Source organism: Myotis davidii, unplaced genomic scaffold (genome assembly GCF_000327345.1).
Source record: "Myotis davidii unplaced genomic scaffold, ASM32734v1 scaffold187, whole genome shotgun sequence".
In the NCBI taxonomy this organism is placed as follows: Eukaryota; Metazoa; Chordata; class Mammalia; order Chiroptera; family Vespertilionidae; genus Myotis; species Myotis davidii.
In genome coordinates this window covers 4,292,607-4,314,690 of record NW_006383018.1, presented here as the reverse complement: position 1 = coordinate 4,314,690, position 22,084 = coordinate 4,292,607, and the positions used below count along the sequence as shown (strand labels likewise).

Genomic DNA, 22,084 nt, shown 5'->3' with positions numbered 1-22,084 from the left:
TACATTATCTCAATTAGCACTCACGTCAATCTATAGAAATAGGTTACATGTTTCCTCATTTTCCAGATGAGTAATCTTAAACATAATAGTAACTACATAGAGACTGAATTTTATAAAAGTAGTTCAGCCTAACGTAGGGAAATGCAGAATTATAGAATTTTATGGCACTAAAGAAAATGCTGGTCTAACCCATCACTTCGCAGAAAAAACAAAAGAGATTTATTTACCAATGCTAAGTGATTACAATTCAGCTTTTCTGAATCCTACACCTGTATTCTCTTTGGACATATTTTAACAAGAAATGGGAATCTTTTATTCTGAGATAAAACAAACAAATAAACAAACAAAAACTCCATAACAAAACTGTGAGTAGTTTTGCATGACAAGGAACCTAAAGGTACTTAGTAATCTGAAAAAAGAAAAAAAGGAAAAAGTTCAAAATTCTTTCATCACATTTAGAATTCCAGAGAAAAAACTTCCAGTTCCAAATAGGCATTAAATTTTAATATAAATGTATCAAATTTCCTCAAATTTTTGAGGAAAAAGTCATGTTAAGTATGATTTGTTTAGTATGTTATAATATTAGTTAAACCATAACACCTGAAAACATTACCCCTTTATGCTGTGTTTCATTTACGGTTTTGTCACAAAGAAATGTGTTTTTTACTCACTGCAGCTTGTTGTTGTTTCAATTTGTCTCTGTACTCCTCTAATTCTTGCAAATTGAGAACAGGAGGGAGCTTCTGAAAAACAAATCCATTAGAGAAACGTAAAATAAATTTAGTTTGGTGTCATTTACCCGTACACCTCTGACTTACGAACTGTGCATACAAAACAGTGTCACATCTCAATCATGTTCATTCCTCCTGCCCCTCCTCTACTTCCCCTATTAGACTCCAGACACAAAAGCCTACACATCTTTGTTACCTACCTCTGTGCTCCTTGCCCAGCCCACCATCTCCACTACAGCTGCCTCCCACCCACAGGCATTTCCATTGGGACCCATGACTCCTACGCTAGGAGACACTGCTTTCATGATCTGTGACAGGAGAATTCGCCACGCTACGGGCACAGGTATATTCCTACTTCTCTATGACAGAATTCAAGGTGTATTTCCCCCCTGAAATGCCATGAGTAGTAAGTAAGCACCTCAGGGTGACAGCGACAGCTGTTGGAGTACATGCTAGATTATACATTGGCTTTCGAAGGACAGCCATGGGAAACTACCAAAAATGTATACCATTGTGTAGGTGCGAAACTCCAACTTAGACTCCAAGTCTCAGTCAACTGATTGATGAAATCTCAGAATGAGATGGGGAATGCCTTTATATGTATTGCATATAAAGTATGTATATGCACATTGTGTTTGGTTTTGTCTAAAAACAAATTTTACTATTCTGGCTTTTTTTGAAAGTTCTTATAAATTTAAAATGCCAATGTTGTAAACATTATGGCACAGGGATACTTACCATGACTACACAATTATGCAGATATATATCCATGATTAAAAATCCTAGAGCTTTTCTAAACATATTTAACATAAAATAAAATAGAGGCAGCATATTAACATACTGTGTGTTAACAGTTAAAAAACAAAAATACAGAAATGTTTCCTGGACAAATATTCTACTCCTGCACTTAAGTTTACATTTTTTAAAATAATTTCACCTTTAAACAATGCAGACAGTTCGGTGAATCACAATATGGTCATTACAGACCAATCCTGGTATCAAAAAATATAACATCCCTAAAAAGCATCAAAATCTCACAAATGTAATTATTGGGGGGGGGAGGGGAAGGGGCTTTAGACAGGTTTTAATGAATTTTATTTTTTACCTCCAGCTCATATTTAACAATATCAAATGAGTCTGTAGAAAAATATATTTGTTCAATACTATTGATTAGTTCTTGTTCAGCTTGAGGATCACTAGGCTGTTCTCGAAGTTCTCGGAATTCCTCCTTTAAGGAAAAAAAAAATCACAATTACAGTACTTGTAGCTGTTACAGTTCTATCTACACAGAAATAAACAATCATCTTTCTTAATAATCACAAATCCAGGGAAGCATTCTGACAAAGGAGACAAACTGATAGAAAACAGGAAAGTTCAAGAAAATAGCCAAACACTAAAAACTATTCATCTGTTGAAGAAAAAACAGCCAGTTTGATAATTCAGATTTGATTTTCAATTCCTTGTGTGCCAACTAGCAGTTGAGAACTTAAACGTTTAATGAAAAGAAAAAAAACAACCACCTAGTACCTGTCATACATACATACCACATGTAGACACATTTTCATCATTTTACAACATTCTAAAATCTGCCTCACACAGATAAACAGGGAACAACATCTCAGTGACATCTGAGTCACACTCAGCACTGGACCCCTGAGAAGCTGGCATCCTTCCTTCTGCTGAAAAACCTCACCACTCAGCTAAGAAACACTGGCTCCAGAAAAGCTCTACAAGTTTAGCTCTGCAATCCATGAGACTTCCTTTCAAGTCTACTAATACATATAGTAGACTAATTATATGATTCTATGATTATGAAACCAGTGCTCTACATCAGATAAAATGCTCCTTCCTAATAATACACAGTGGAACTGCTATGACTTTATGTAACTAAAAAGAGTTTGACAGACAAATCCTACCCCTAATGTCAGCATCCTTACCTATGCAATTTCATTGCTTAATTGAATAAACCCTCAGTTAACTGGGAAATTTCAGTAATCCCGATACCCTCTCTTAACCACACTAATTAATCAAGACATTATTATAGATATATAACAATTTAGTCATTTGATCATACATTTAAGTACACAAAATGAAACTAGTATATTAAATCATTTTATAGTCATTAAAATAATACTTTGAAATTCTTAATGAATTCTCACTAAGTAAATACACAAAAATTATATGGTCAATTAGAGGACATTATTTGCCAAGTAGAAGTACTCTAGATTATTTTATTGCAGGGCACAGTTTTCAATAAAAAGAAAGCCTTATAACATATATCTTAGGCTTTGATTGATATTTTACATGTGTAAACCTATTAAACATAAAATTATCTCCTCTGGATAGACCTAAGCTAAAATATTAGACAATAAATCTGAAGATCAAGAGAATATTTAATTGTTTAAGTTTAAAATTCCAGTAAATTTCAAAGAGAAGGCAAAGTAAGTGCATGAAAAAGAAAATGCCTCTTTAGTACCAAAGTTCAACTTACAAAATACACTAACAGAAAAGGGTCAGCAATACAGCCATCACCAAGTCAATATGCAATCAGATACTATGAGTACAGTAAGAAATCAGTGAGGGCTGTATTTGGGGGCGGAGATTTACCTACAGCGCACTAATCTGTGTAGTACCCTGGACAGTGGTGCTGAAGAACAGACTTGGGTTAAACCCACACCACTTACAGAAGGTTCTCAGCTAGCCTACCCACAGGCAACCTCCCTGCATACAAATGTAAAATGACATTGACACAGAAAATGGGAAAAGAGATCAAAAATTTCTGGCAATCTCCCTCCCTAAAAGTCCACAGGCATTTTGAAATACCAGCTTCAAATGCTGCAAGCTAAGGCTAGAAATAAGGTCCAAATAAGGATATGGTAATGTTGCCTCCCTAGGAATTCCACAGCACAAGTAGCAAATAAATGTACTTGGTACCACTCAAAACAAAACAAAACAAAAACAAAAACAAAAAACAGAAAAAAGCTGAAGATTACAAAAATTACTAAGATTGGAAAACATTAGGTATGAAGCTAAACTAAAAATTGAAAGAGACTGCAATGAATGAGCACTATACCTTAAACGTATAAATGCCAATGACATGTAACTACATGCTAAAGTTATCCATATATCATCTAAATGATTGATCTAAAGGTAAAGACATTTGGGTTTTAGTTGCAACTCTGCTAATAACCTTGGACAATTTACTTCGTTTCTCTATGCCTAGTTTTTGTCGCCTACAAAGGACACACACACACACACACACACACTCAAAATGACAGTGAAACAAATATCCAAAGTTATAAAAGTGCCAAAGGAAAACCATTATTTCATTTATAAATATCTCATAAGTGTACATTTCACAAATGTGATGAATCTGGGGGAAAAAAGTACAATCGGTGTATGTATATAAAAGGTCAAATGTCATTTCTTCCTGGAGAACTGAGCAATTATATCACAGAGAGCAGGCAAACTTGTATAATTTCAGAGAACTGACATGTAACACTTGCCACGGTAAGTAACTTGGAATAAGAAAAGGGATAAAACCAAGAAAGACAGAAAAAGAAACACAGCACCTAAAATAGAATTCAATAAAAAACAAATGCCCACCACTATATTCCTATAAAATACCCTCTCCTTTCACACAACTTAGTGCAGGGGTGGGCAAACTTTTTGACTCGAGGGCCACAATGGGTTCTTAAACTGGACCGGAGGGTCGGAACAAAAGCATGGATGGAGTGTTTGTGTGAACTAATATAAATTCAAAGTAAACATCATTACATAAAAGGGTACGGTCTTTTTTTTTTTTTTTTTTTTTTGTTTTTTAGTTTTATTCATCTCAAACGGGCCAGAGTTTGCCCACGGCTGAGTGGCTCCTGTGTGAAAACATAAATCTAATCTCAAACTCCACTCTGTTTAGAATCCCGAACACCTTTTTATCCCACTGCACTTGTAGCTATAAGACTGTTTCTCCTAATCGTCTCCAAAGGCTTCCTCGCCCTTAGTTCTGCCTGCTCAATTGGATTACACACTTGAGAACTGAGATTTCTCCTTGCTACTCCATCACTACGCCCTGCAGCGCCAAGTCACACTGTAGATAACAATCACCAAACAAACTGAAATTAATTGCAAAGTTATATTTTTAAAAATAAATATAAAAGAACAAAAGAAGGAAAAACAACGTATTCTTGTTTTGATAGGCAAATTTTCCCACAAACTCTGCATGAAAGATTTATGTCTTCTAAACTAGAAATAACAATAAATGTTAAATGATTTTAGGGATATTTTATGCATGTAAATTAGGAAAAAAACAAAGCATCTAGATTGCATATTCTTACCACAATTACTCAATAATTTTGCCATTATGTAACTGGTTTCCTAGGATTGGAGATATACCAAAAAGCCTAATTCTTCACCTAAATCAAAACCAAATTTGCAAGCCAATATATATGAGGTAAAGTTTTATGCAAATAAAATAAACAAAAGATTTCCTACAAAAAAAAATTAAAAGGCAAAATCAGGAGAACAGAACAAATGAAACTCCTTATACCATATTAAAATACAACACTTTTTAAAGGTACAGTAATATTAGATATTTAAGGTAGGTACTATTTCTAAAAATTTAAAAGGACTTTATTTTTTATAGTAAATTTTATGTCACATATAGTAACTAAAAAATCCATATTATCATCAATAGTGGTAGAAAGGTTCTGAAAAACTTGAAATTCAAAAATAATTTGTCAATAACTACAGACCATCAACTACGCCACAGCTTGCCTGCAATGGTAATCAACTACACCTAAAATAAGGAAAAAGTACATCATTGTCATTCCAGAATTAAAGCTGAAGTAAAACGATAATTAAAGTAATAAACTAAATTGTAAAGGACTAAAAACAAAAGTTTTCTCTGGAAAAATAAAATAAAATCTCTTTCACATACAATCAGGAGGAAATAATCTAACTACTTTCAAAGGTCTATACCTTTCCCACTCAAGTCATATATTTCAATTTAACTTTTTAAAAAATTCCCACAATGTAAAAATCCTCAACACTAGGTCATACACAAAGACAGCTTTCCTCTCAAATAGTTGCTAAAGTAATAGGATGAAGATGAATAAACAATAACGATGCAAGGCAGAAGTAAGGAAAGCAAGAGGAGGGAGATGAATAACAATAACGATGCAGAACAGAACAGAAAGGAGATAGAGAGGAAACAAAGGGCATCCAGGAAGAGTGAGTTCATATCTGATGCAAGGCTGGCGTTTAGAGAAAGTGAGAAGAGGTAAAATTTCAAATTTGAGAAATTCTGGGGATAAGATGATAAATATAAAGCAAAGCACATGTAAAATGAGTGTAGTATAAAGCATACAACAAGTTAAGCAACAGAAGGTGGCTTCCACAGGGTAGAAAAATGCCCCGGGGGGAATGTGCATGTATACCAAGAGGCAATAAAATGCAACAATTAAGACTTTAAAAAAATTAAATATATTTTAATATATATTAGAACCATATTTTTCCCTTACTAGAAATCAAATATATTCAACACATATATCACTGTGCCAAGTGCTATATCAAAAAAGCATACATATTCAGTATTTTCTTAGCATAATAAACTAAGCAGGATTATCTTAGGAAAGTGGTAGACAACAAAGAAGTTATTCGATATTTTAGAGTCTCTCTTCTAGCAGTTACAATACACTATAAGGTCGCATATAATATTACCTAGCCTATTTTTCTATTTATATCATCTTTGAGATAAAGCTACATGAACATACATATAAAAAATACACATCATAAATATAATTCTATGAAAAATAAAGAAAAACAATCAGAAATTTAAGTCAACATTTTAGCCAAGCCATTATTCCTCTCAACATAACAACAAAAGGTTTTATAAGAGGATTCAAGTCTACAAAACAAGTGGAGCCCTCAAGTGTAAGGTATTATAAAACATTTCCAATGTATTTATGGTTTCTAAGGAAGTAGGCTATAAATTTACAAAGCAATTTCTCACTTAAGGATTCATCTCTTAAGGGACCATATTCAAGTTTAGGAGGGAAAAAGAAAAGATTATAAATTTTGCATTTAACCACTACTTTCAAATTATACAAAATACCACATTAATTAGAAATTCAAACCCAAGTTCAGGACTTTCAATTCTATTCGCTTTCATATGTGTAAAAAGTTATAAGCAACTTAATAGTTCTCCTTACCTTATTAAATAAAATACTCTCTTTAATTTTGAAAAACAATTTAGCCTAATGTTTAAGCCCACAGAACAGCCTGGAAGCTTATAGTCCTCCGCAGCAGGTTTTTATTCAAACTGAAAGATGAATACAAAATCTTCATTTCACAGGTGAGGTCTCAAAACCCCACAGAAAAATTGTCAAGTGGAATATGAAGTGCAAACCAACTTCAGTTTCTGCACTTGGCTTGTTAGACCACAGTCCACATCACATACCTGAACGGCAGGACACACTGCAGGGAGGGTGTCGGGAGAAAAGGGAGAACTTTTACACTTGAATAGTATGAATCTGGGTTTCCCAAGATATAGCTTATCAAAGGCTATTTTTTAACTGTTTGTACTGTTCATCAGTCAACCATAAGAAAGTTATTCTGCTATAATCAATTCTAAAAATGGAAATCATAGTCTCATCAGAGTTAATATCACATGAGAGCTCTAATTGAGAGCAAAAGAATAGTTTAGCTATCACAATCTAAAAGGAAGAACACATGCATAAATTTTTAATATTCAATCAGCATTATAAAAATCATCACTCGCTGAACAAAAATGGCTTTTCCGTTTCCAAATGAAATAGGATTCAAGATCACAGATACCCTACAACCATACATATATCATATAAATTTGTAATGAATTGCCAGATGTCTGATTATGTGGGGAAATGGCATATTTTCTTAAAATCCCACTAGAACGACAATAATAATCCATCAAGGCAGCGGTTCATCAGTTTGTATTTGTGTGTTTTAAATAAAACATAGCTTTTAAAGCCTAGCCCGTTTTTCTTCAGTCTTTCAGTGCCCTCTAGTGGAAGACTACTGAGGTTACAATTTGAAAGGAGGTTTCAGCAAAATGACTTAGTTTGTTATAAAAGGTTATAAAAATAAGCGGCATTCTTTTAATCCTACTTTATACAATACACAACTGATAAAAATAATGTATTTTAATCACTTTCTATGCAATAATGGCATTCTAAATATACACAAATTTGTTTTTAGAGATATTTTTTAAAATGTCTTCAAAAGATATTGATATAGATCATGAAATAAAATTGATTTTATTCATAGAACTGTACTGAGTTATTAACATGCACAGAAAATTAGAAAGCAAAACTTTCATATTTGATACTCTGCCAAATATTTTTATTTACTTCTCTAATTCAATAATTATATTTTAACAAGTATTTCCTAAATTTATTCATATGGAAAGAAAAATATTAAAGACAATAGATTTAGAGACAGCAATATTTTTAAGCGATATTTAAATTTCTCAGCTTCTGTGAACAACATCAAGCTATTTGCCACATGCCTGTCTATCTGGAATTAATACTGAAGAAAAGACACATTACAAATTGAGAGAAAAATCCACTGTACAACTCTTAATTTTGTTTTCATTCAGATTTCAAACATCTTTTCAGAGCCTCTCTAAAAGAAGAATTACTATCAGCCTGGCTTTATGCCTTAGTGGGTGAGCGTCAACCTATGAACCAGGAGGTCACGGTTCAATTCCCCTTCAGGGCACATGCCTGGGTTGCAGACTAGATCCCCGGCAGGGAGGTGTGTGAGCGGCCACCGATTGATGGATGAATCTCTCATCATTTTTGTTTCTATGTCTTTCTCCCTCTCCCTTCCTCTCTGAAATCAATAAAAATATATTTTTCTTAAAACAAGAATTGCTCTCTATTCTGAGAAAAGACATCACAGCAGCTTCAATCTGTGTCCGAAAACCTCAGTGCTTCCAATTCCTTCACATTCCACATCCAATAAAGTCCTCACTCCTAAATTCTGCTTTTTAAATCTCTCAAATTTAATGCTTCTCTTTTTCTAAACCTTCTTTTTAATCAGTACCCTAGTGTCCAGGATTTCCACTAAAAAATTCACCTAAACACTAGTTATCCTTCTAAAATAAATTCATTGCCAACTCTAGCAGATCCGGCATTAACTTCTACCTACTCAAATCCTCTCCTGCCTGTGCTCCCACTGTGCATATTCTAATACAGACCTTAACTGTCCACTATTCAGCAATTACCTATTTTTGCTTGTTTCTCCCACACAGACTGAAGTAGGAACAGTCTTATACCTCTTTGCATCTTCAAAACTTACAGACCGTGGCTCAATAAATGATTGCCAAATGCATTGTGAATGATCTTTTATGATTTGCTATAAAAGAAGGGTTAAAATATCGAAGCTTCTGAAAGCCAGAGGAGCCTAATCTCATTAGTGGTTTAAAACAACACAGCTAAGTATTGTTAGCCATGAGTGCCTAAGAAAAACTCTAAATGATTTTGCAGAGGCATGGTTAGAGTCCCTCGGTACCACCTGCAAGATACCTGTTTTAAATGATATGTAATCCTAAATTAAAAGTTTCTATCCCAATCACTAAAGCTAAAAAAGTCCCCTAGTCATAGACTTCAATACTTATCTTGTCTATTACAGATACCAATATACTCATCTTCCAAAAAATTGCTCAGTGCATTCTTTTGAATATGTATTTTTATATATCTCATACAAATATTACAATATAGAAAATAGAAAATATCAGAGCTAAAAAAGCTCTTGAAAATCATCTAGCCTAATCACATCTTTTCACAGATGAGGACACTGAATCAGAAAGCAATTAAAATAACTTCCCTTTAATAAGTTGAATGTTTAACTCACTATTTGAATCCAGCTCTCTTGGCTCTTAATTCAGCACACTTTTCTTATTCATGGTAAAGTACTGAAAACAAAGCTCTGTAATTATAATTAGTGTGTGATTTTAGGGCTCTTTTTCATAGATACTAAGAAGGCAAATCCATTTATCTTACTTCACAGAAGTATTTTAAATGCTAGGAAACACATTCTGCCCGAACTCCCAGAATGCTAAAAAATAGAAACACTACAGAGTAGGCAGGTATTAAATAAATAGTTGTGGGATGGATTAAGCATACAAACAAAAACACTTTATTTTATTTAGACAAATATATTTCAAGTTTTAACTACAACAGATATTTCTTTTGTCCCCTTGCCTTATATTTTTCTTAAATGAAAAAAATCAAAGACATAGTTAATAGTAAACATAGCTTCAGTCCTATTTGTATTTATAAGTTAGTGAAATCAAGGCCTTAAACAAACTTTATCTTTAAAGGATATTAGAAAGAAATATTTCAGTAAAAATGCATAAAATAATGTTAATATTAGTATTCTTTTTCACATTGATGATATGTAACCATTATGGAAGTGATATGGAAAGTACCGTATTTGCCGGCGTATAAGACGACTGGGCGTATAAGACGACCCCCTAACATTTCCACTCAAAATACAGAGTTTGTTATATACTCGCCGTATAAGACTACCCCCTCTTCCGCACACCTTCCACACACCAAATAAAAGGTAAAACAATATCAGATTTGATTTTAACATTTTAATTTATATTCAAATGCTTATGACATGCAGGAAAACTGTCACAAGGCTGTATGTAATCAAACATATACATAAAACAGTGCAAGTTTATTACCGGTAAACATACCGGTAATTCACTAAAGAAAACACTGAAGTGGGCGGGCATCGGGAGGCCACTATGGCACGGGGCAAGCACTATGGGCAGTCTATCTGAAGTGTACCTGGCGTATAAGACGACCCCCCACTTGGAGGCATATTTTTCAGGGCCAAAAAATCGTCTTATATGCCGGCAAATACGGTATTTAAAGTTTAGATGTAGATTTAAAAAGTTCTGAATAGTGATATTTTATTTTTTAATCAGTATTTAACAAGTAATACTCTCAAATATAATCCTAATAAATTCTATAACTGCTAACCATGTAGCTATTATGATTATTATATATTCTAATAAATTTGTTCATAATTATTATAACCAAATAAATAGAAACCTTTCACATAATTCAAAAAATATAAATTTCTTTAAATGATTGACAAATTTAGTCAGTAAATACTGTATAAATTAATTTCTTATACGCTTACTATTGCATGAAAATCCCATTAATTTGAAATAACTTCATTTTTTTTAGAATACTTCCCCTTAGTCCATTCTCATTATTAATTCTTTAGTCAATGGTTCCTAAACTTAGCTCCACATCTGAATCACCAGGGATCCTTAAACATTCCTGACGCCCAGCTCCACCCAGACTGTGAACTAACTGGAATGGGGCACCTGGCTCCACCCCAGACCCTGAATTAACTGGAAAGGGGAGCGGCCTACGTGCTGCTAATTCTAATGTGCAGCAATTTGGACACCACTGGCTCTGAACTATTTAAGCTACAATTTTTGAAGTCTGTCATAAAGTTTCCTTTCCTAGAGCAACTTCTGTAAGCAATCCTAATTTTTTTTAACTTTTTATATTATTCTCTCCACCAAAGTTCCAAATTTCCAGTATATGCATTATTTGACTCACATCTCCTCTTTAAATGGGATAGAGTGTCATTGTGTCTACAAACTGCAGAAACTGTACCTCACGATTTCTAAGGTTTCTCCCCACTTAGAATTTATATAGTTCTCAAAAAAAAAAAATCAATCGTACTTTCTGGATTACCAAGCACACCTAATGCCTTTCTTCAGTTTTCCTTCTAGCTTCCTTTTTCCAGTGAGTTCAACCATAGGAAATTTGCCAATTAGACCATTTTAAACCTAAACAGCCATTTCATATGATCCATCCGAATATCTACCTCCTACTTATCCTTTATACTAGAAACTTCAATGTAATACAACCCAAGCTAAACTCTTTCTTTCTGGAAAACCCCACGAAAATCAAAATTCCTTGTTACAACTTAGAAAGACATTATGACAAGAAAAGGAAATAGAAATGGATTTATTCCTAAAGACCAAGAATGCCTTTTTTATGTTCTACCTATACTTGAGTAAGGTTGAGCTATTAATTGAAGTTAATGTTTAAAAGTTTCTCTAGCCCTGGCCATATAGCTCAGTCGGTTAGAGCATGAATCCGATATTTCAAGGTTGCAGGTTTGATCCCTAACCAGGGTACATACATTAATGCATAAATAAGTAGAACAATAAATCGATATCTCTCTCTCTCTCTCTCAAAATAATCAATACATTATTTAAAAATTAAAAGTTTCTCTATATAAGTATTTATACATTGACTACTTAAAAAACATAAACTGTTTTTCTTGTTACTTCTTGCACTAGAATATCAGGGAAACTCAAGCTAAGATAATGTTCTATTTTCTTATTGAAGTATTACTGATAATACATTATATTCCTTTCAGATATATAACATAATAACTTGATATTTGTAAATACTATGAAATGATCATCACAATGAGTCTAGTTAACATCCATCACCATACATAGTTACAGAATTTTTTTCTTGCTGTACTATAGGTACCATGCTATACATTACATCCCCTTAACTTATTTATTTTATAGCTGGGAGTTTATACCTTTTGACTCCCCTCCCCTGTATCCCATTTTGCCCACCTTCTGTTCTCCACCTCTGCAAACCACCAATCTGTCTCTTTATATATGAGCTTGTGTGTGTGTGTGTGTGTGTGTGTGTGTTGTTACTGTTATATTCCACAAAGAAGTGAGATCATAGAGTATTTGTCTTTCTTTGTATGACTTATTTCACTTAGCACAATGCCTTCGAGGCCTAGCCATGTTGTCCCAATGGCAAAATTTCATTCATTTTTATGGCTGAATAATGTTCCATTGTGTATATTTTTAATCTGCTCATCCAACAATGGATACTTATATTGTTTCCATATCTTGCCTACTATAAAGTACTACAATGAACGTGGGAATGTAGTGTTTTCATTTCCTTCAGATAAATACCTAGAAGTGGAATTGCTGGATCATATGGTAGTCCTCTTTTTAATTTTTTGAGGAACCACCATATGTTTTTTTTTTAAATATATTTTATTGAATTTTTACAGAGAGGAAAAGAGAGAGATAGAGAGTTAGAAACATCCATGAGAGAGAAACATCGACCAGCTGCCTCCTGCACACTCCCCACTGGGGATGTACCCGCAACCAAGGTACATGCCCCTGACCGGAATCGAACCCGGGACCTCTCAGTCCGCAGGCCGATGCTCTATCCACTGAGCCAAACCGGTTTCGGCCACCATAATGTTTTTTTAACAGTGGCTGCACCAAGTTACATTCTAACCAACAGTGCACAAGGTTTCCTGTTCTCCACAGCCTCACCAACACTTGTTATTCCCTGTGTTTTTGTTAACAGCCATTATAACAGGTTTAAATTATTAAGTTAAAAAAAAATCTACCTAAGCTTCACTACTGGGTAGCTTGCGTTTTAAACCTATATATACTACTATAATATAATGTAAGCATTTTTTTTGCAATACATTTTATTGTTTAAAACCCAAGCTCCAAAATATTGTATAATACCATTTTTTAAACAAAAAAAAGAGGGTTCTTCCTACCCTGACTACTTCATGCAAAATAACCCCCAGCTTCAAGAAATTTATCTCATCACCCTATTTTCTTCATAGAATTTGTCACAATTTGCAATCTCTGTGTTTACTCTTTTCCCTCTACTTGAACCTAAGTAAGCTCTCTGACAACATAAGACTTTTGTTTTTCTGGAAAAGACTGCTTGCTATTGCCAGTCCCTAGGGAATAGAGCGCATAGTAAATGCTCAACTAATTTACTGAATATGCACAGGGGAAACACCAGAAGGCGATGTTAACCTTGACTTAACACTGGTGACTTTCTTTTTGGTGCTTTTTCTGATTACCATGTTCTCTGTTCACACTACATATTAATGTTTTATTAAATAAAAATTTTATTTTAAAATAGTCATTTCAAATTAATATTTTATATTTTGTTGCAGTGCTTTTAATAATTTGAAACTTTAAAGATCTTTTTAAGCCAATAAAGTTCAGATCATCAAGAACCAGAACATTAATTTTAAAGAAATTATATAAAAATAAATTTTTTAACATGTATATCATCACTAATCATCAGGGAAATGCAAATCAAAACCACAAACAAACAGCACTTAACACTTGTTAGAATGGCTATTATAAAACAGACAAGAGATAAATGTTGGCCGGGTGTGAAGAAAAGGGAACCCTGTACACTGTTGGTGGGATTATAAACTGGTGCAGCCACCATGGAAAACAGTATAGAGGTTCACCAAAATATTAAAAATGGAATACCGTATTAGCCAGCAATGCCATTTCTGGGTATCCAATAAAAAATAAATAAAAACAGGATCTTGAAGAGATACCTGCAGTCCCATTTTCACTGCAGCATTATTCACAATAGCCAAGATAGGGAAATAACCTAAGTTTAAGTCAATGGATGAATGGATTAAAATATGCACACACACACACACAGAGAGAGAGAGAGAGAGAGAGAGAGAGAGAGAGAGAGAAAGAGAGAGAGAGAGAGAGAGAGAGAAATAGTAAAATTCAGCCATGAGAAAGAAAGAAATCCTGCCATTTGCCACATGGATGGAGAATGCATTATGCTAATTGAAATAAGTCAGAGAAAGACGAATACTGTATCATATCACCTATGTGTGGAATCTAAAAAAGCAAAACGTATAGAAACAGAGTCCAGAAGATAAATAAATTTAGGGGATTCATTAAAAATTTTATATATATATATAGTCTCCTACTTATAAGGTAACATCTAAGTTATGAAAAATACTCAACATTCAAGTTATACCAAGCTATTGAGAGGAGCAGAGTTTGCCACCCTAAAACATGCCTTTTTGGGATACTGATTAAGTTTGTTACTTTTAAGAAAATGAGAGTCAGAAAGACACTTTGACCTTCCCCTAACTGCTCAAAAGAATGTAAATAGAGGACCTGCTTAAGGAAGGGAGCTATCATTACAGATAACTGAGTTTAATATGAACAAAGTGTAATATACAGGGAGGAACCTAGCAAGATCCATTTGACCGCAGTCCTGTGTCCCATTGTTAAACGTGGCCCAGCAAACATTTGTTTACCAAACATTTGCTTTGCTATCCCAACGTGAATTACCTTCCTGCCCTTTGATGTCCCAACCACTACTCCCCCTTTCTCCTTAGCTCAAGATGTCATGTAAGCTCCAACTGCCCCATGTGTCCTCTAGTCCCATATTTTTAAGATATCCAATAACTTAATAAATGTTATTGTTTCCTCCTGTTAATCTGTCCCATGTCAACTGGATTAGACCTGCCAGAAGAACTGAGAAAGAAAAGGGGAAAATTTCCCCTAGCCCACACTATGCTGTGTAGGAAATTTCTGAACATAAGTCCTCTTAACTTTTAATTTCAAAACTGACTGCCAACTGCACCTATATCAAACTTAGTCTACTAACTAGAGCTCTGCCACTCAATAACTCTGACGTTCTCAAAACTACCCAGAGTAGAAGGCAGCAGTCGGCTCACCCTGCAGCACTTGTGATGTTTCAGGAGAACAAACAGGCTTTCTTAGTGTAAGGCCAAACGTAAGCTTAGAGCATTAATACTGATTTTACTATTAACTTTTACAATTTAACTAACTTAGCTTCTTAGTATGTGTCAATGAGACCAATTCCCAGCCTTTACAGTTGTTGACCTTGTGATCCCAGACTTGTCTCTCTACCCAGCGCCAGTCATCTGAAAAGTACACACCACTGGTCACTGAGGGGGCTAAGGGTGGGAACGCAGTAAGAAGGCCGTGTAGTAAGAGCATCATAAATTCACTTCCTATCATTACTGGAAGAATATCATGGCTCATGTTTTAAAGACAACAGAAAGTTCTTAGGCAATACAGTTATGTGCTTTAAAAAAAAAAAGAGGCTCAGTTATCAATTTTGCATTAATTATGAAATATCTAAGGCAATCTAATTCAAAGTATGTTCATAATGCATGATAATCTTTATTTCTTAGGTCAAAGAAATAAAGAGAATTATTTGTCTATTAGGATTTACAGTTTATCTCTTAGTTCCCAATGTTGCCACATTACAAAAAACTATTCAAAATGCCTCTTGAAGGTTTTTGTCTGAGCCATTTAATGGAAAAAGGTTGGCTAGAATGTTATTATATTTGGAGAGTTAGTTTGGGTCAGACCTAAAATAAAGACTAAGCAGTAAATACAAAATTCACTTTGGGAGGTAAAGTGAATCAAGAGATGGGGGATTATCCCCGTAAACAGCTGACACTGAGGTGTGACAAGAGGCCTTCTGACTGCCAATGCCAGCCACAGGAAACAAACCATCGTTTCAAATACGTATGATCCACAAATTGAAAATCACAAGAGCGTACATTCAGAAGAACAAGCTTTGATCTGTGATGGTGCTGCTATTCAAGGAGGCAGCTCCAAGTGGCAAGGACCCAGAGAGAACCCACAGGGATTTATTTACTTCACAATGGTTAATAAATCTCCTGAGGGGAAGTCAGCGAGCCTTCAAAAACACCTACAGAACTTATAAATTGAGCAGCTCACATGAGTATCAGGGGACTAAATTCTAAGATATCTGTACTTTGGTATAAGTTATGCTTTAGTTACTTATTCAAAACTCTCTCCTCCGTAACAAAAACATAATTAACTATGATTTTTGGCTCAGAGTGTTACAGCACAGATGTATATTATTTCATTTTATTTCTCCAAATTACAGCAGATAAATCAATAAGATAGATGATAGATAGATAGATAGATAGATATCTCCACACTTAGACACACACACACACATAACTGCTTTCAGGCTAAGAATTTAATATAATAGTGAAATCTAAATTTGTCAACTCCGCATTTGCTGCTTAACTATAATGAATTATACTTCATCCCAATGAGTAACGGAAGCAAAAACGAGCCCCAAGGCTCCTGTACTATAGAATGTACCTAGTTCACTATAACCATCATCTGACTGTGGGAAGGAAAAGCATCTGTGAATCAATTATTACCCAAAGACCATAATATTCGCTTAAGGAAGCAAAACGTCATGCTCACACATGTAGATCGATACCTTTCCAGGGACGCGGAGACTCTCAATGGCACCAAGATCACTGAGGCTCTCTGGAGGGCTTTTCAGACCCTTAAAAAAATAAGATGAGAAGAATCTGTATTGTGCAGCAGAATATAATTTGAAAGATTATACCTTTTAAAATAGAAATCACCACCTTAAAAATAGAAATTTTCTTGCTTTGAAATATATAGAACAGATGTTCTAAAAACACGCCGTTTAATACATATAGTACTATTATTAAGTCAAGTAAAGATGTACTCTTGGTAGTTTGAAATAATAGTATCACAAGGCACCTCAAAACTAATGGTTGACATATAATTTACCATGATTTCAAAATAACAACAAAAAGCACTGAGTGACAAAAAGAATTCTCTAAAAGCACTTATCTATTAATTATTACCAAAGTAACCTGGTAAAATGGTCAAAAATCCACAAGTTTAATATGTCAACCAAATGAGCAAATAAAAGATTTTAAAATAATACTAACTGCTTAATTAATATTTAAGTAACCCCTTGAATTCACCTATTTCTCACCGATGCATCCAATTTGTATTGCATAATTGAGACTTAACTCGCCTGTCTCACTGCTTTCTACAATTTTTTACCTCTTTGGAATCTGGTACTTTCCGTATTCCCATCAACTGAGGTATTCTGAAAGTCTCATTTGTGCCAGGAAAAATGATCAAGATGGAAAGACGTTAGCAATTTCAATTTTCTTTAAAAATCTCTTTTTAAGAATAGGCTATTCAAAGCAGATACCTAAAGTCCAGAAAGTTAGTCTGCAAGCAAATTATGCTGGTACATGAATTTGAGGAGAGATTTATACTACAGCCTAGTTTTTGTCCTTTAGGTGTCTTATATTGGCCCTTTGATGTCCTTAGTAATCAAAATATAGGGTACATTTAGGTTGACTATTTGAGACTTAGAGCAGAACTTGCTTATTTTTAAATATTAGAGGTGTTTTATATGTCCTGTATTGTAAAATACTACCAGTCATATACAATTTTTATGACAAGATGGTCTGCCTCACCCCCAAGTCTTCCATTACCCCCAGAATACTCCAGGTAGCCTTCTCTCTTTTTTCTTTTCCTCTCCTCCCCTCTCCTCCCCTCTCTTCTCCTCCCCTCTCCTCTCCTCTCCTCCCCTCCCCTCCCTTTCTTTCTCTCTCTCCTTTTCATGTGCTATCTGTCCTCGTCTGGGAGATCCTTTCCCAAACACACACACACACACACACACACACACACACACACACACACTCCACTTTCTGATGAAACTAAAGAAACCAATACCCTCTTTCAGAATTAACTCCTCTATGCAGTCTTCCTAACTCCCTACGCTTTAAAGAACACACTATTTCTGGGTATTATCCGTGGATCACTTCCATCAACACCATCCAGGAAATTAAAAAAAAAAAAAAAAGAGTACTGGCCCTACCACAGATCTAATGAATAGGTATTTCTGACTTAGCACCAGGCACTGTACTTTAACAAGCAACCCAGGTGATTCATAGAATCACTAATACTTTAGAAACCCCACTAGACATTTCTCAATACAACATTTCTGCCAAAGTAGTGAATATTAAATACATCTCTTTCTCTCCCAGACTGGAGTCCCAAGAGAAGGGAGACACCAAGTGTTATTTGCCTCTATAGCCCTGTGGCTAGCAAAGTTCCAGGAACAGAGTAAACACCCGAGTAAATTATTCAGCAAAAGTCCTTGGTCAGACTCTACTCACCAACTAATTAGAACATTGTTTCCATGGGAACATGCAGTTGACTTTAAAATGAAGTTTCCAGGGAACTTTGCTGAACTAGAAGCATACTACAATTTACTGCCTTAAAATGAGAGAGGAAATAAATATCAGGTAACTACTTCTATGTGTTTGTTTGCTCTCCTTGTCCCAATTTCTCACCAATAGTCATCATGAGAGCAAGGCCCCACCTTAAAACCCTTAGGACTGAGAGGCAAGCCCTCCCTGCCCCAGGTACTGTACCATGAGCTTCCTCACTTCCAAGCTCCAAAGGCCCTTCCTTTACCTCCATAACTCCTTTCTTAAGCCCATTTCTTGTAGGAATTACTTCTTCTACCTCTGTGATTTACCAAATAAATGTTCTCTTACCAAAAAAAAAAGTATTAGAGAAGGAAAGGTTGGGCTATTGAACTAAATATACACACACACACACACACACACACATATATTATTACATACATGCACATATATACATAGCCTATATACATGCACATGTATGAAAATAAAACTTCCTAATTTGATTCAAAATCACAATTACCCTTAAAATATATTTTTAAAAAATATAATTGTCATGCCTTTTACACTAACATTTTTAAAAGAACAGATTTGTCTAACCAATCTAACAGAAATCCTCGCGGGAACATGTCACATTTTCTCTTTGCCCAGAGCTACTCAGTAAAGAAACCAGTGCCTAAAATATAAACAAGTGACTTAAACCAGTATTTTTTAAAAGGCCTTACTTCCAAATTAGTCAGCACACACAATAATTTGCCACTAATCCATGGCAACTTTCCACCAAATGTACAAAATAAAAATAATAAAAGCTGTCAACCCTATGCACATATTGCAATGCAGGGGAGTGCAGTGACTCAGGGGATGGGATCTGTGGCCTTGAATAACTTACATAACCTACCTGTTTTTTATTCTAATGTTGGTGACAATAACTTGTATGTTAAAAGTAGTAAAGGAGACGCTATATGTGAAAGGCCAAAGACAGTGTCTGGTACATGGCAAGCATTCAGTAAATTGTTAACCATTATTCTAAATATTATTGTCATCAGATAGAAATACTTTTATCTTATCAAAACAGAAAAAAAATTATTCAAAGCACAACATCTCACTCTCACTGTACTTTAGGATTATAGATCTTGAACCCTTTAATTTGCAATTTTATAAGTTTCTATTAACAGATATAAAGTCATCATTTGTATTTTATCTTCAACTCTCTGAAGCAGGAAGTGATGATTATAACTGTAATACTCTGCCTTTATTAAATTGAAACTTTCACCACAGTCATTAACTCTTATTTGATTTTCTTTCATATTTGGTTTTTGTTTTGATAAATTTCCCCAATTTAAGTTTATACAGAGTGCAGCACAGATAACACCTGCCTCTGCTTTCCCACCACTTCACAAAAAGTGATGTTGTCCCGTTACCGATGACCTCCACGCTGCCCAGTCTAAAGGCTGATTCTCATTTTCCTTTAAGTGGCCCATCTGCAACATTTATAATCCAGCTGATCACTCCCTCCTCTTTTAAATTCTTCACTTGGCGTCCAGGACTCACTCTTTATCCAATATTCATCCAACAAATATTTATCAGTTATGGACAGGTGCTCACTGGGATGCTGCAAACTTCTTACCTCACTGGCTGCTCCTTTGCAATCTGATCTATCTTTTCCGCCTGACCTTATAACACTAAATTCTCAAAAGCTCCACCTGTGGACTCTTGTTTTATATCTACACTCACTCTGTTGGTGATTTGGGCCAGTTTATATACCCTCCATATGCTCATAACGCCCAAGCTTTCATCAATACCCTGATTTCTCCTCAGAAATTCAGACTCTTTCAGCCAACTGAGGCAGGTGTTATCTATGCTGCATTTTAATTCTCCACTGAAATACCTAAGAGGCTTTCAAATGAATGAGTCTCAATTTTCCCTTCCCTCAATCTTCTCCTTCATCAGCCTCATCCATCTCATTAAATGTCAATTCCATTCTTCTAATTGCTGGGACCAAACCATTTGGAGTCAACCTTGATGTTTCTCTCTCTCTCACAAACCCAATCTGCCAAGAAATCCTATCAACTCTACATTTACAACATATCCACAATCCAACCTTTTCTCAACACTTCCACCTCTAGCACCTAGTTAAGGCTCACACCCTCTCTGATGGATTACTGCAATAGCATACTTATTGGTCTCCCCGTTTTTTGCTCTTTTGTCGCTTTCAATCTATATTCATATCTTAGACCACCACAATAAAGTGAGAATCACAATAAAGTGAGTCGCAATCTTTTTTGCTGGTGAAGGGTCTTGCCTTCAATTTATAAAAAAAAAAACACAACATCTGTGCCATAAAGCCAAGTGTAATAAAATGAGGCCTGTATTCTTAAAACATAGGCCAGAAAGATCTCTCTGAAGTATATGTAAAATTACAACCCTCCTCTGCTTGCTATTTCAATCAGAATAGAAGTTATGAGTGAGGAGAAATGAAGGAGGAGACAAGGTCAGGATGAGGTTCTATGCGAACTGGATTCCTGCTCTCCGTTCTCTGACATCATTCATGCTACTTTTCTCCTCTCTCTCTTAACTCCGCCCACACTAGCCTCTGGCTGTTCCTGCCTCAGGGCCTCTGCATTCCTTCCTCCTGGAACGCTCCTTCCCAGACATGGTTTGCTTCCTCACATCCTTCAGGTTTTGGCTCAAATGTGACCTTCTCAGGGAGGCCTTCCATAACACCCTTTCTAACATCATAAATGGACCAAATTGCCAACCACGCCCAGGACTCCTGTCTTCTTTCTCTCCAGAGCAGTGATCACCATGTCAGCCTTTGTCTGTTTTGCTCACTGCTGCATCCTCCAAACTCAGAACAGTGCCTGGCACGCAGCGCTCAATAAACATTTGTTGAATGAACTGAACAGAGGCCAGCTTAATGGAGAAAGCTGAACAGCAGATCTTGTCTAAATAAAGAGATTTTTAAAAAGCCGGCTTTCCCACTCCGTTCCACACCAAGATCCTGGGAGAGCTGAAATGCCCAAAAGCCCAAGTTTCATAGATCTTAATTTCACATCTCTTCCCCTTAACAATGTTACTATCATGTTCTGTAGCTTCACAAAAAAAGAGACAGCTTTATGTATATTTATTTGTAATATTAATCTATTTAATCCAAATGAACAGTACTAAGTAAAATCCCCAGTGTAACTCTAGGTAGCATCCTACTTCTTTATACCTCATAGGTTCATGAACTGTGTATTAATAATGATCAAATATGTGGAACCCAAGCATTAAACATACATAATTAGGATGACTTCAAAATTCTAATTTTACCTCACTTTTTATATAGGATAGTTGTAGCTTTTCATATATGTTCTCTAGGTTATTTTTTTGTTTTGTTTTGTTTTGTTTTGTTTTTCCATGCTAGGAACAGATTCCATCTGGTCATGTCTCAGAAC

The 22,084-nt window shown here is 35.0% G+C and overlaps 1 protein-coding gene across 1 annotated transcript in view; it reads right to left on the bottom strand.

Moving 5' to 3' along the window:
• The window catches only part of VPS50 (VPS50 EARP/GARPII complex subunit), a 117,107-nt gene that overhangs the window by 92,474 nt on the left and 2,549 nt on the right, over window positions 1-22,084 (bottom strand). The window contains exons 2-4 of the mRNA XM_015558258.1: window positions 16,883-16,951; window positions 1,837-1,959; window positions 672-743 (exon numbers count right to left, since the gene is read on the bottom strand). Of these exons, the coding sequence (XP_015413744.1) occupies window positions 672-743; window positions 1,837-1,959; window positions 16,883-16,951 (264 nt within the window). The remainder of the gene's footprint in view (window positions 1-671; window positions 744-1,836; window positions 1,960-16,882; window positions 16,952-22,084) is intronic.